The 15,508-nt window shown below is 45.8% G+C and overlaps 1 protein-coding gene and 1 long non-coding RNA gene across 2 annotated transcripts; both read right to left on the bottom strand.

The window, feature by feature from the left end:
* Window positions 1-7,265: 7,265 nt before the first annotated feature.
* On the bottom strand, window positions 7,266-8,153 carry LOC111258260. Its single transcript, XR_002678919.1, has 2 exons — window positions 7,951-8,153; window positions 7,266-7,862 (listed from the first exon to the last, which is right to left on the bottom strand). It is a non-coding gene; the product is annotated as an uncharacterized LOC111258260 (long non-coding RNA).
* Window positions 8,154-8,933: 780 nt separating this feature from the next.
* On the bottom strand, window positions 8,934-12,627 carry LOC101782249. The gene is made up of 12 exons (XM_012848058.2): window positions 12,461-12,627; window positions 12,161-12,361; window positions 11,943-12,079; window positions 11,565-11,855; window positions 11,271-11,410; window positions 10,748-10,812; window positions 10,547-10,615; window positions 10,292-10,465; window positions 10,071-10,207; window positions 9,715-9,999; window positions 9,408-9,556; window positions 8,934-9,317 (listed from the first exon to the last, which is right to left on the bottom strand). Exons 1-12 carry the CDS (start codon window positions 12,468-12,470, stop codon window positions 9,158-9,160), a joined length of 1,818 nt encoding a protein of 605 aa, XP_012703512.1. The 5' UTR covers window positions 12,471-12,627; the 3' UTR covers window positions 8,934-9,157.
* Between the last annotated feature and the right edge of the window lie 2,881 nt (window positions 12,628-15,508).

Here is a 15,508-nt window from a genome sequence, read left to right as displayed (position 1 = left end):
CCACGACGATGAAACACCGGAACTTTTCTTGAAATTCACCAAAAAAAATGAGACCCGATAGTTGCAGGAAAGCAATGCAAGTATTAAATAGGCTTGAATTGCTCACTTATTTTTCTTGGAAACCTCGTCGTCCGGTGGAAGAAAGCCAGTGAACTGAGCCACCAACCAGTGATCGTTGTCAACTATACCTGTCACTGGAAGTCCCCAGCCCCCAACCGAAGGCCAAAGATAGCCTTCACGTCCTGCATGGTCAAGGTCATCTCACCGCAAGGTATGTGGAACTTGTGGGTCTTAGACCTCCACCTGTTATAAGAATAGAACGATAGTTAGTTACCTCAAATTTGTTATAAGAATGTTCACGTACAATGAAGGCACTCGCACCTGTCTACAGCTGCAGTAAGTAGTGCTGGGTCAAGGGGCGGAAGACCGTATTTGACAACATGGACAAGCTCGAGGAAGTCGGCACGCCGTATGTACGGCACGTAACGCTCATCCCACTGGTGCGCCCTGGTGTGCGAGCGGGGCCTCAAAGGCGGCAAGGGCACCTCTGCGTCGGTGTCAGTCAAGAAGTGTGCTCGGTGCGGGTCGTCGTACTCTACCTCAAGAAGGGGGTACAACTGGTGCTGCGTGGGAGGGGCCATCCTGTTACAAATTGATAAACAAAGGGTTAGAGTATTCAAATTAACAATATTCAAATTAACATTATGTAGCATTGCAAAATTTAAACTACTTGTTATGCAGTAGGAACACAATATGAAAGCACATGTATATATTCAAAGTAACATTAACAGACATATTAAACAACTTCACTAGGAAAATAAGCAACTTCTATGTATGGACCTGCTGCCCTCGTCTTCTATGTCTGCTAGCCTTGTGACCAGGTTCTTTGCAAATGGAGCAAAGATTCCTGCCACGGGTCTCGTTGAAGCCTCCCCCTCTGTACATGTCTTCACCTTATCCTCTCGTAGCGTCTATGTCCCCCTTGAGTCGCTTCTTCTTCCTCCTACCCTTGCCTACCTTCATTTGGTCTGGATGCGGCAAGTAGTCGTAACCATGATAAGAGGGCCACTGTGTCGGGTCAAGGTAAGGCTCGAAGCTCTTCTCCCATATACTAAGGGTGTTCGAGCGGAGATAAAGGGTGACATGTATGGCAGAGCCTCAAAGTCATATCCGCGGACCCTACAGGTGGTGATCATATGAGAGTAAGGGGCATGCATGATCTGAGGGACGTTGCAACTGCACTCTACTTTCTCAAGATCAACTCGGTAGTTCCGTCCACCATAAGATTCGCTGCCCAATCTTGTGCCACCCTTCCCCCGCACACTAAAGACATGCCGGCGAGGTCCATATGGCTCGGCGGTATGCTGCTTGGCCAATTCCTCAGCCTCCTTCAAATGTTCTGTTTCCGCCTTTCCAAATCGGCCATGCTCAGCTAGATTCCTCTGCGCAAATTTCCATCTCTTGACAAAATATTCGTTGCACTTTTGAAACGAGAACTCAACAATTCCAAACATAGGCAACGACCGAACTCCGGTGAACACACGGTTGAAAGACTCTGACGAGTTGGTGGTCATGATGCTGTACCTGAATCCACCCTCATCATATGCTAATGCCCACTTAGCCTTATGTTCCATCTGCGCCTCGAACCATGCCTTGCCAGCTTCGTTAACCATCTTGTCTAGTTCTCTCTTTATCTCCTTGGACTGGTGCTCTGTATGTACACAACATAGAGCCTTTACCTTGTCACAAACCTCCTTCTTCCTCTGACGCTGCAAGTGGCAAAATGTCGCATGCACCATCTGTGCACTATAAGCGGGAACCCATCAATATGTTCACCTGCAGCATTAAGAATCCCAGGGTGATGGTACGAGATCAAACATACAGTGCGAGATGGGCCAAGCACTTGAACACGTAGAAGCCGCATGAACCATGACCATGATTCATTGTTCTCTCCCTCTGCCAAAGCAAAAGCCATGGGTACTATCTGGTCCTTCGGATCAACAACAGCAGCCATCATCACCGTACCCCTATACTTTCCGGTTAGGAAAGTGCCATCAACAAGTACGACTGGCTGACAAAACTAGAATGCATGTTGTGTCTGCGTGAACGACCAGAACACACGATACAGGACATGACTCAACGGGTCCCAGAAATACATCCCTCCGATGTCTACAAACCATTTCAAGCCAGGGTTGTAGTAATGCATTGCACATAATATCCAGGGAACCCTATTGTATGCTTCCTCCCAGCTATCCCAACGAATAGCCTGGGCAATTTGCTTAGCACGCCAAGCCTTTCTGTACTTCACATCATACTTAACGAATCTGGATATGGACAGTTGTAGCGAAGGCACTTAAATGTCGTTATTCTCATCAACGAGCCCCAATATACGACGCGCAAGGTAATGTGTAGTGAGCTGTTGATGATTTTCCTTCCCCTTATTTGATAGGCAAGTGTGGGGTTGGACCACTTTACTTATCCTCCACTTGCCATCACTCTGTCTCTTTTGTGCATTTAACCTCCACATACAACAATTTTTGCATATCACGTGGTACATTAACCCTTGGTCCGAATGAGTGACGGTGTACGGCCTACGGGGTGATACACAGCATAGGGGGTGTTTGGATACGAGGTGCTAAACTTTAGCAGTGTCACATCGGATGTTCGGATGCTAATTAGGAGGACTAAACATGAACTAATTATAAAATTAATTGCAGAACCCTGTGCTAATACGCGAGACGAATCTATTAAGCCTAATTAATTCATCATTAGCAAATGATTATTGTAGCACCACATTGTCAAATTATGGACTAATTAGGCTTAATAGATTCGTCTCGTGAATTAGACTCCATCTGTGCAATTAGTTTGGTAATTAGCCTATGTTTAATACTCCTAATCAACATCCAAACATCCGATGTGATAGGTGCTAAACTTTAGCGGGGTGTATCCAAACACCCCCATAGTCCTAAAGGAACAGCTTCATCTCTGACATTGTATTGAATATCATCCCCTTGCTAAGGATTTCACTGTCATGGTCATACAATGATTTCCTACACATCTACACCAGTGTCAAAGACTACCATATCCGTCATGCTCACATCCCTATAGTTCGGAACGCCACTGAGAGGTATGTTCATCTCCCTCAGTTGGATAAGCTCTGTTTCCATGTAAGGTGGTGGTGGAACGTACTGTTGTGCTTGGCTAATTCTTCCCCATGAATCATAGGGGGTACCACCCTCTGCCAAATCTGTGACTAGCCTACCCTGAGCCGGCATAGCATGAAGTACCTCAGTTGGTAATGGTAATGCCATAGCATGAACCGGTACTGGCATGGCATGAACTGGTTGTGGCATACCATCCGTACCTCCTTCATCATCATCAGATTCCTATGAATCACTGCTAACTACATCACCGATCCTGTCCTCCTCCTCCTGCTCCTCCTCTTCCTATTCGAACTCGTTCACATCGAAGTCATTATTTATACATCCTACTGGGGTTGAATGAAGCTGCTCCTGTGTCAACTGATCCTCCAAATCCATGTTACCCTAAGTTGGTTCCCCTTCCACCCACAAATCTTGTTCATTGCCTCCAAAACTATCATTGGACGGCCCTTCATGATCACCATGCATCCTGTACCCATTCTCCACCACCACCTCAGGCATGGGCACATTGAAACCTTGGAGCACCCTATTGTAACGGGACTAGTGAGCAGGGTCGCGCAAGGGCATCAACACATAGTGTGCCCTAGTCTTCCCACTATCAAACCTCCCCTTCAGTGTGAAATCACCGCCAAACTTTGCATTCAAATGGACACAAACGTCATTGAAGCTAGGAGGTTCATCAAACCATTCCAATTCTTCTTCCTTATCCTGAAACGTACCATCTTCTTTCCTAACACTTCCTCCGTAAAAAACTCGAACATAACAATCCATCTACAAAAGCATTTGACGAAACTTCATCAAGTCATCCAAATTGTCGTATCACGCACTACTAAGTATCGACACTTGAAAACTAGTATCTATACTGACAACCTTTACTACTATAAACTAACTAAATAATAAATACCTAATCAATCCCTAAACCCAAAGTCCTAACTAACAGTAACCTAAACCCTAATTACCTAACCAAACCTTAACTATACTACAACACACAACCTAAACCCTAAAAACTACCTACCTAAATAAACAAATTCACTAACCTAACTATACTAAATCACTAACCCTAACTATCCTAAATCACTAACCCTAACTAAAATAACATTCATAATAACAAGGAATCGAGAGAGGGATAACTACCTTGATATGAGCGGGGACCTTTTGGGGTCACCCAAGCCGAAGGAGATGGCTGCTGGCGGCCTCACCGGCAGGTAGCGCTGGCGCTGGTGCCCCAACACTGGCGAGGCAGCGGCGCTTGGTGCAGGCAACGTGGCGGCGGCCGCGCAGGCGATCGGTAGCGGCAGCGCTAGGCGGAGCCAATGGAGGTGGTGCAGGCGGCAGCGGTGTGCGCTGGGGTTGAGGGCGAGGGTGGGCGTAGTGGGGGCGTCGCGGGCTTTTACTGGGCCTTACCGCGCCACTAGCGCTGGCGCGTCACAGCCGCGCCAAGATGGGTGGCGCGGCAGACCCTGCCACGACCACACCACGTCATCCTCCCGTCGGGCCACCATGCATGGCGCGGCACAGGCGTTTCGCCGCGCCATGGCAATAGGCGTGGCCAAAAGTGTTAGTTTTGAAAAAAAATAAAACAGTGTTAGATTTAAAATTAGTTTACAAAAAGTGTTAAAAATAAAAAAATTGTAGCTCCTTCTAAGCTCAGTAATAAAACTTTCTTTTTCCTGAGACGGTGCATTCAAACATTTAGGCTTTGATTAGATGCACATGTATGCATTTCAATCCATATGTGTTGAAGTGGATTGGAGTGGAATTAAACTAAGTTCTATTCCATTTCACTCCAGCACATGTGAATTGAAGTAGATACACATGTATCCAAACAAGGCTTTATGAGGCTCCATGAAATCGGGCCAACCAGAGTAAATAAATACAGTAACTCATAAACTAATAACATGAAGAGACAGGAGTGTATAGTATACCCATGTGAACTGAACAATATGCTTCTTGCTCAAGCTGATATTCCATTACCAGTGATATGTCCACTATCTTTCATGCCTCTGCTGTTCTGATACGATGGTGGAAGATAAAACTCGACCTGAAGGGGTTAAGACTGCCCCCATAACATTCCAAAAAAGAAGAAGACCTTCTCACCAGACCAAGAAAACCTTCTAACCCCCGCCCCACCCTTACTTTCCACCCTTACATGGTGTCTTTCCATTGCCCAAGTAAGCCCACAGCATTCCAAATAAGAAGAAGACCTCACCAAGCTGAGAAAACCTCCAACCCCCCACCCCACCCTTACTTTCCACCCTTACACGATGTCTTTTCATCGCCCAAGTGAGAATTGGGCCGGTGTCCCTGTTCTGATATGATGGTGGAAGATAAAACTCGACCTGAAGGGGACTGCCCCCACAGCATTCCAAATAAGAAGAAGCCCTTCTCACCAGGCCGAGAAAACCTCCAAACCCCCGCCCCCCCTTACTTTCCACCCTTACACGGTGTCTTTCTATTGCCTAAGTGAGAATTGGGCCGGTGTCTCCCCAATGCTTTGGATATGGGACGGACGAGGAAATTTTTTTAACCTCAGCCTAAAATTTGCTCCCACAGAGAGTCGAACCCAAGACCTGAGGAGTGCCGCTAGGTACTCTGACCAGCTGGAACAGAGGCCCTCTGGCATGACGGAGGAAGATCATCGTCGGTTCCCTGTAACCAATGCCAAATTTTTTAGTATAGCATTTCATGATGGATATCTACAATGTTGTTACCTGACTGGTTCAAATCGATGGGTAGGTACCAATTGCCAGCCGATCACCGGCAGGAACCTGTGCGAAACCATTCCAAAATATACATTGTAGCGCGCGCCCCACCTCTCGTGGAGCTCCCACAGCGACGGAGGCGAGGTCATCGGTGGTGAACTGGAGGCCGGCGGCGGCGGCCGGCTCCAGCAGAGCCAGCAGCAGCGCCAGCAACGCCACCACGCCTGCTGCTAGCGCGGCGAGCTGGTGCTTCGTCACCATGGTCGTCGTCTCGGTGGAGCTAGCGATCGATCGGCCTGCTTGCACTACTACTCTTGATCTGGTTTATTTGGCGACAGATGCTCTGCGACTGCGAGCTAGCTACGTACGTGTTGTGGAAGAAGCGATGGATGGAAGCGATAGATATGGGCCGTCCCATCCTTTTATAGACGGTGAGCGAGCGAGCGAGCCAGCAGTGCACGTCGTTGGGCTAGCTGCTTCGGTCACTCAGTTCGGTGTACGCCGGCCGGGTTGGACACTCCCGGGCCAGCTCGCGGTACACGCACGGCACCGCGCGCGTCGGGACGGTAGCCGCCGCTGATGCATGCCCGGCCGGGCTGCTGCGGGCTGCGCGAACCCGCTAGGTTTTGGTTGCCGTTAGTTGTCTTCAAGATAAGATGGGCGGCCCGGGATTATTTATTAACATGGATCGAATAATCGAAGCGCCTCGACGATCGGCGGCATGCCATGCAGTTTTCACGATCGATCTGAAGTCTGAACTGAACCGGTCTGGGGAGGACGCGCCATGTGCGATCCATTCATCGATCGTCACACACACCAGCAAATGTGTCACCAAGACGGATGAGAATGGCTTTCGTAGGCGCGTAGCCATACCAGCTGGGGTCTTTGCTGCATCACCGGCTGATCGAGTCCCAGTACAAGACAAATTTGTGCCTAAACCCAGCTGCCTCCTTGTTTTTTTCTAAAAGTATGATCACATTAAATTATCAAAAGGTAACAACAATCAGTGCAGCAAGCGTACAATTTAGACAAACAATTAGACACAAAAAAGGCTGAGAGAAGAATACTATATAGCAATGACTGCCCAAATTCATCTTGTGATGTGAAATGCACAACAATCATCTTAAGTTTCTTTGTACTAGGTTGAAACAGATTAACACTCAAGAACATCCAGCAATTGTACAGACCAAGAAACTGTTATACAAGAACAACAGATTAATAGTAAAACAGTGGCTTTTGAAACAAATTAACAATTGAAGTTATCCAGGTTTAGAAAGCATGTCAACAAATAATGGTTTACTGTTAATAGGTTAAAATAATCAAGATCACAGTGTGTCGAATTTGCTCTCCAACAAAAAAATGCACATTCATCCACGATTAAAATACATACATATTTGATGAATAGACGGAATATATGTCGAGTTTTATTTTCAACTGATCTTTTCAAAATCTAAGCCAAAACAAGTTCCAAAATCCAGACTGATAATCAGGCTCTTTTTCAGTAAGTTGGAGAAGTGTTTGCTGTTCAGTTAGCTATGCGGGAAAACTTCCAAAGTGGCACAAAATACATGAATAACCCAAGCTATTTTGCCACCACTCACCAGGCTAAAAATAGATGGCATACACAAGTAGTGTAGAAGGATCATAATGACTGGCTGTATTACAGAAGTCTATGCAAAGGTCAATATGATACATATGCTATTTTTGGCTGTCCATTGCTCCAAGGATTTTGATATGCAGACTGCTTATCCATACTACTACCATATACCCCCTGTCAATCCAATAGTTGATAATAGTATAACTGAAGAGGTGCATGATTGGAGTAACAGATTGTTAGTCAACAGAAGTATGTAGCGGACACAGGCTCGGTGCTCAGCTCGGCTGATGCAGACGCAACAAGCGGCGGGGGCAGACGTCTGGGAGGCGGGACGGGGGCCGGGGTTGGCCGGACCGAGATGAGGCGCACGCGGCAGCTATGGCCAAGGGAGGCTAGGGTGGTCTGCAGGTGGTGCACAAATAGGAGGAATGGAGCAGGGGACATCGTGCGGGAAGGGGGGAAGGAAGAAGAAGGGGCAGGGGGTGCTCACCTCAGCGGAGGCCTGCGTCATGTGGATCCGGCGGCAGAAAGAGGATGGAGATGCACGGTGTGGCCTGCGGCAGAGGTGAGGGCCGTTGGCTTTCCGTGCTCGATGCGAGGAAGATCCGGCGGGTGGAGTGGAGGAGTGAGAAGGACGTCGACAGCGGCGCGGCAGAACGCGTCGAGGGGCGGCGGCGGGGGGTCGTGGATGGGACGCGAGTCGGGATGAGGCGGATGGAATTGGTTTCCAATTTTTAGGCAAGTAATGTGAGGCAGGCTAGCAATTCGGGCTGTGGAAAGTGTTGGAAAGTTCATTTCCTATTCTAGGTGCTGCCAAACAGGATAGTCCAAGAAACTAATTCCAATTCAGTTTAATTCCAACAAAACAAACAGGCCCTTGTGTTTGTTTGGTAACTGTTCTACCTTTATAAGATATCATGGTCTCGTGGAAGAGTTGAAATCCTAAGTTCATTACATATGTGCAGACCTCGAATGGGTAGAAATTCATATCCAAATCAAAGAAATCCAAGGAAGATCCAAACCCCTCAAAATCCAAGGTCCAAACAGATACCTTAGGACTTTGAAGAGTGTTGGAGATAATCGGGAGGGATTAAACGAACAAAGCCTAAAGGGAGAGAATAAGGAAATAAACTGGTGACAGAATCGGAGTGCATGGTGAGAAGCGCACATCAAGGTTTTGATTTGCTTCACATTGTGTGAGCAGAGAGCACCGTTCTAATTTTCTACATACCGTGTGAGCAGAGTGCAAAGAAAACAAGCCAGGTAAAATTTGTGATCAACCAAGACCATTTTGCTCCAGTCAAATGTCTCAGTAGCTTCGGGGTATAGATAAAGCAATCTCAAGTTCCGGCAAACATTGGTGAAATGAAAGCAGATCCACATCTTGTTTTGAGCTGAGTGCGTAAATAAATGCCCCATCTCAAATAAAATAGAACTAGTAAAATTGTGGTCAACTAAACACATTTTGTTCGAGTCAAACATTTTAGCAAATGTGTAATTTGCAATAGTAATGGACTACTGTGGTAACCAGTACAACTTGCATATATTTTAGTCGGAAGGGCAAAGATAGCACTGATTGTTCCACACTTACATTACATCCCATTGGTAGTCTTCCCAGTAAGCTCAAGTACATACAAATCCACATCAAGTGCACCATGATACTACTATAACTTAATGCGTTGATAGAAGAACAAGGTCTATAGAAAAGTCCTTCCAATGTGCTTATGGACAGCATGCATATCCACATCAAGGCCATCATGGAACCAGTATGGCTTGGGCACTGGCCACCTGTTTGTCTTCCTGCCTCTTTTTTTTGAAACCTGTGTCTTCCTGCCTCTGCCAACAGGATTGCATCCCCTGTCATCCAACATAATTTTTCCAATATAAGTTCATAGACTATTATGCCTATGCAATTAGAACTGAGACATATAACAGAAAAAGAAATACCTTTCCGATGGTAATATTGAATTATACACACTTCTCAAAGCATGGACGACCTTGCTCCTTGGAAGGAAAGGAGTTGCACTGCTTCCATCATAAAAGTTCATGCCAACAAAACTCCCATCAAAATCAATAAGGGGTCCACCAATCCCAACCTAGTATCCAAAAAAAGGGGGGCAAATGTTACCGGAAAAACTTTAATTCCTGATATGTTAAGTGAATGAATTGTGATTAAACAGAGAACTCAGATAATGCAACAACTTAATAAACAGGCTAGCCTGAAAACAAAGTGTAAAAGAAATTCAACACTCACCTTCTTGATTTTACAAGTGGACCAGTGAAGATCTTTGCAATTAAGTTTGCAATCCTTGTTACTAAATTTCACTTCACCAATTGTGCCCATTAATAGTCCATGTATAGTGTCACGCCCTACAGCTACTACCTTTTTATAAAACTTTTGCTTTCCTTTATTAAATATGTCTTCTGGACGAATAGAGTTAAAACCCTTCTTGATGCTAACAATAGCAATATTGTAGTGCAAGTCATACAATTCCAATGTCCCATCACAACGCTGATTCGGCAGGAGAAACACCTCAATCTACAATGATAGTGAGCTCAGCTAACCACCATATATATAACTTAAACACCAAAAGTGATAGGAGCACCAACCCTCAAATTCTCATCAATGTCGTCTTCATTAAGACGACTTCTAACCAAACTGGCAGAAGTCAGGACAACAGTGTGTGTGGCTCTGCTTCCGCACCACTTTATAAGTAACCCTGTGCAAGCAAAAGACCTCACATACCCTACACATAATAATTTCAATTATTGTTAGTGAAGACCAAATTACTAGCACAGAAAAGTAATGAGCGCACAACTTTGAAAATCACCATTGAAAGAAGCTAGTGCGACAACACGACGGGATATATTTGCCACAACTCCTCCTTCGAGTTCATCCCAGACACGCTCCAAAACTTGTTGGTGTGGAGCACCAAAAGGATACCCTTTCCAAGCACGTAATACACCAAAACGTTCTTCGAATCGATTAAGCAACCGCCCATTCACTGGTTAAAAAACCATGATCAGATGTTAGTTATAAAGAAGAGCACATGCAGCATCCAAAATATCAAAAACAAAGAACTTACATTCAAGTACAAGTGGTGGCGGTATTGGATAACCAAAAGATCTTAATCGGTAAATAGTTTTCATGAATCCTGATACAGCAAGGTGATAAATATTAGTACTCCGACGATAAGTATGACAACACATAATATTCTGGACGATAAGTATGACAACACATATTCAATAGGTAACATTTACAATGATGGCTTGCAAATCATTCACACCTGAAGGGATTATGCTTGATACACCTGAAGGCAGTGAATAATCAAGCGAGCGGAGTTTTTTAGGACTGCAACAGATAACATTAGAGTTGTTCTCGTAGATAAAACAATGGCACTAACCAACAGCAATAAGAGTATACCAACACATGAAAGGAATCAAGGTATAGAAAAAAAAAGGCTAACAGACTCATACACATTAAGCGAAAGACATCGCAAGCGTGAGCAGATTCATATGCCACAACTATAGCATCGTCCATATCATCTGAATGAATGTTTCAGCTCTTTTGCATTCAGACACAACACTAGCTTAAAAATTAAGGACGAGCACTAAAATAGCAACAGGAGACAGCACTGATGCAGGTCTCCACCAGGTGGTAGCAAGAATCAATTTGCTTCCAACCCGCAGATTATTGAGTGAACACCCACAAAGGCTCCAACGCTTATAACACTAGAAAAGGGTAACAAATATAAAGTAGCTAACTGGGGAAGATATAGCTCACAAATACTGGAACTTCCAAAGACATACTCGCATGCCAGAAGTAGCTCCAAGCGTGTACAAAGAAATTCCCGTTCTATGATACAGGCTGCTCCACCATACTCAACAAGATCAATGACCATCCCCTGAAATATACAGTCATGTCCTACAAGTGGCCCTCCAAGCGCAGCCTAGAACAAAAGCAAAGTGGTACAGTTTATGAAGGAAAAATATATTTTACCAGGATGCATGTAGTGATACATTAGACCACAGATACACCATAATGCAAATATTTGTTTCAGGCTTTCCATCATGCCAAAAAGTAAAAGTAAATCAACAACATACCTCCGTATAACCTTGACCTTGACTATCTGAAACAAAAAACTTATCTGAAACGGAAAGCCTATCAGAAACGACAATGCGGTCTGACAGAGAGACAGGCATGGCCATCAAACGGCCTGACTCAAAGGCACGCCCAACAGCTCGTGCATGATGAAGACCATCAGGACAGTCAGCAATATTGAGATCTACAGGACAGACATCTAGGCGGCCGATGGATGTGACAATAGCAATATCGTGATCATATAGTCCCAAAAGACCATCGGTAGTTGTGCCATCAGGAAGGCGGACTTGAACCTAGTGATAAAAGCAGTAGATCAGCAGAGAACAATTAGCTTCAATAAACATACCAAAATGGAGGACGCTATGATCAGCAGCACTGACCCTCAATTTATCATCTCTATTCCTTCTCTCATTGAATACTCTGACCAAATATGCTGAAGTGACAAATCTTGTTAGGTCTAGTGGAGCAGGCTTACGTGGTAGAGCTATCCCAGAGCATGCAAACAACATGTTTTCACCTGCACAAGATCATGATTTAAATCATTAACAGGTGACAGCAAAATACCTAAATACAAATTAGAAAAATTTTGTAAGCATACCAACACAATCACCATCAAACAAGGCAATTGAGACAACACTGAATCGACAAATTTCATGGTCACATGCAACTTCATCACCAAATGGTTTCTCTTCAAAGGGAATGCTTGAAATTTCTCGATCGGGTAATGTGCCAAATCGTTGCTCCTCAATATCACATAATTTCTTTTCAAAATCAACCAACGCAGCCCTGCTCGCTTGAACTAAATAACAGATATTAAACACTAAAACTGTTACTGTTCTATTAAAGAAATACGTGCAAGGAAAAGGAAGAAGCAGCAAATTCAAAATCAATTACTCACATTTCCACATGGATTTTATGCTACGGCTTATGCCTTTTGGAACTGAGCGCTTTGGGCCATCACTGCCACTTGAATGCAATAGCGTCTGGAGTTTGAACCTTCTACTTGTGGATGTTATTTTCTTAGCCCCACCTCTCTCAACCCGCCCCTTGTGTTTAAGTTCCTTTGCAGTCCTGAAGTAGAGTCAATACAAAAGCTTTTAGAGCAATGAAGGCCTTGTTGTAAGATTAGTCATCATGGCCCACATCAATTGGAAACCTTGCTAGCTTTTATTTTATCGTGTTCACTGATAAAAGAGTAAATAGCGTGTAATTCGATGGGGGAAAATATAGAGAATCTCAGAGCTCACGTGCGATTATTTTTTGTCCATGCAAAAATACCACTAGAATCCAACTATCCCGACCTAGCACTCCATCAAGCCATTAATGGCTAATCTGGGCAGTTATTGTACAACCTGGGTGAGGACTTAATAAAGTTAACGGTGGGATATGATCAATGGCCGATGCTGTACGATCTAACAGGTACCAGGGCTGATGGTGTACGATCTAACATGTGCTACATGAAGAAAATTTGAATCAAAGATGCTGCTGCAAGTAATAAACAACAATGGCGTTGGTGCAAAAACTGTTTCATTTGAGTGCTATGAGAGCAATTTGGCCAAAAATATACAAGTGCTCAAAACTAGTATCAAAGAACTTGATTTTTGTGTAAAATTTAAAAATGCTCCAATTTATTCAAACCCTAGTTTTGTATAACAGATAAGATCACCTAGTGGTGAAAATATCAGCAGCCAGTTCCTAGCACCTGGTTAGAACTGCCAACCAAAATTATTCAACTGACCACACGCACGCATACACGCTACAAAGAAAATTAGTCCTAATGAAACAAGGAGGAAAACCCAAATATATGTATGATGAATGTTAGCTTAGAGGTTATTTGCAGATTGAAATAGAGCCCCATCCAATATCGGCTATGTCATTTGATTGAATTGAGTTCTAAATGTTTTCTCATGCGCACGATGGACCGGTAGAGTAGAGGGTAAACTCAATTCGAACTGCTGCGCGAGCAACTACCACTAGACAGTAAGCAAACAAGTAAACAGATACTTACATCGCGCACTGGTACCCTATGAATCGGAGATGGATTGGATCTAGGGTTGTGGGGAATCACAAGCTGTGAGGTGCGTCCCCGAACAACCCGTCCGTGAGATGCTTCGCCACCGCAGGCCGGAGTCGCCGTCAACCGTGGCAAACCACGCCGAGATGATTTAGGGCTTGTGCTTGTGCAGCGGCGACCGACAATGGGGAATCGACAGGTGGAACGATTTTATAGACTGTTTCGGGCCTTGGCTACCTGCGCGCACGTCAGGAACTGGCCCAAACTCGCCCCCCGCCCAACGATGAGTAGGCAAGGCCCATATAAGGGCAACGGGCCACACGAGCATATACAGAGACAGCCCGCGATAGGGCCTCCACCAGTCCCCCCTCAAAACACACACGCACGCACTATTCTCCCCAAGCCAAAAAAAAAAAAAGCGTTGGCTTCCTCGTTCCTACCGTTCCCCATCTCTTCCACACGGCTGGATTAGGAGGGATCTCCAGGAGGAAGCAGCGGGTCCGCCCGCCGTCGGCAAGAGTAGAGGCTTGCGGCACGACGACGCAGATCCAAGTTTCAAATGGTAATTTGGAGAATTAAATACGGGGATAAATCTATTAAGTCTAATTAATCTATTATTAGCATATGTTTACTGTAGTACCACATTTCAAATCATGATTAAATATGAGCTAATTATAAAACCATGAAGGTTATTTCGCGAGATGAATCTATTAAGCCTAATTAATCCGTTATTAGCACATATTTACTGTAGCACAACATTGTCAAATCATGGACTAGTTAGGTTTAATAGATTTGTCTCGTAAATTAGTCTACATCTGTGCAATTAGTTTTGTAATTATTATATGTTTAATAATCTTAATCAGTAATCGATGTCATAGCGGGTGAAACTAAACACCCCTTATCCATTGATCCTCTGTCTTCCTGTTTGCCACATCTCCAACTCATTTCTCATTCTGTATTTGTATACATGAAACCACTTTGGGAATAGCATCTGCTGTAAAGAATTACGAGGAAAGCTAAACCCGTCCTGCCAGCACGATAATGACCATGGGAGGAACGGCGGACGGTGTGCAGGTGGCTCAGCATGGTTTGGATCTCGACGGAGAAAGTGCTTTCTCTCTTGTTGTCGTAGAGCGGACAGGACTGTTCTCCGGATCATGCATCCTCTTCAGAGTAAGACTGTTCGCAACGGTGGCCTGTATAGCCTTCTGAAACCGGTATTTTACCGGTTTTAGGAGTCAAAACCGCCTGCAACGGTACCCTGGATGCAATCCGCTATATCCAGGGCGAGTCTTCCTTCCCCTAAATATTCAAGCCGGGCGCCTCCTCCTCCTCCCCGTCGGGCCCCTCCGCTCCTCCCCTGTCAGGCGCCTTCTCCTCCTCCCTGCCGGGCCCTCCGCTCCTACCAGGCGCCACACCTCCACCGGCCATCGGGGGCGCTCCTCCCTGCTGGTCGCCTCCCGGCAGAAGGCCATGGGCTTGCGGCACCCCTAGCCGGTGGAGAGGTCAAAGACGGCGAGGGAGAGCAGAAGGAAGGCACGAAGGAACCGGAGCATGACGCGGCGACGACCGGAGGCCTCGGTGTCGGGCTCATCGTAGGCGTCGCACCCGCGGCGCACACGGTGGTTGACGGCGCCCAGGATGCCCCAGAACCCCGCGGCAAGCCAGGCGACGCAGCCCACGGCACGGTGCGCACGGAGGAGGAGCACCCATGTGAACTGCTTGGCGTTCTTGCCGCGGGCCTTGTCGGAGGCCGGCATGCCGGGCCCGTCGATCTCCACTAGGGAGTAGGGGTTGTCCATCTTCACCACCACCGGTGTGCAGCGCTGCTCCTCGCCGCCCCACCACGAGCTTGGCGGTGCCATGGCTACCTCGTCGGAGCAATCAAAGCATCCGCCGATCAGTGGGATCTCGGAAGCGCAGCCGTCAAGC

Source organism: Setaria italica, chromosome VIII, assembly GCF_000263155.2.
Source record: "Setaria italica strain Yugu1 chromosome VIII, Setaria_italica_v2.0, whole genome shotgun sequence".
Classification (NCBI taxonomy): domain Eukaryota; kingdom Viridiplantae; phylum Streptophyta; class Magnoliopsida; order Poales; family Poaceae; genus Setaria; species Setaria italica.
The sequence above is the reverse complement of the archived record's forward strand: the minus strand, read 5'-3'. Positions and strand labels throughout refer to the sequence as shown.

What these genes read in the sequence shown, in the direction of transcription:
- LOC101782249 (XM_012848058.2), bottom strand. An exon ending in GTTTGATGGTGATTGTGTTG is followed by an intron (nt 12,080 to 12,160) that starts GTATGCTTACAA and finishes GATCTTGTGCAG; the next exon opens with GTGAAAACATGTTGTTTGCA. An exon ending in ATCAAGCATAATCCCTTCAG is followed by an intron (nt 10,616 to 10,747) that starts GTGTGAATGATT and finishes TTGCTGTATCAG; the next exon opens with GATTCATGAAAACTATTTAC.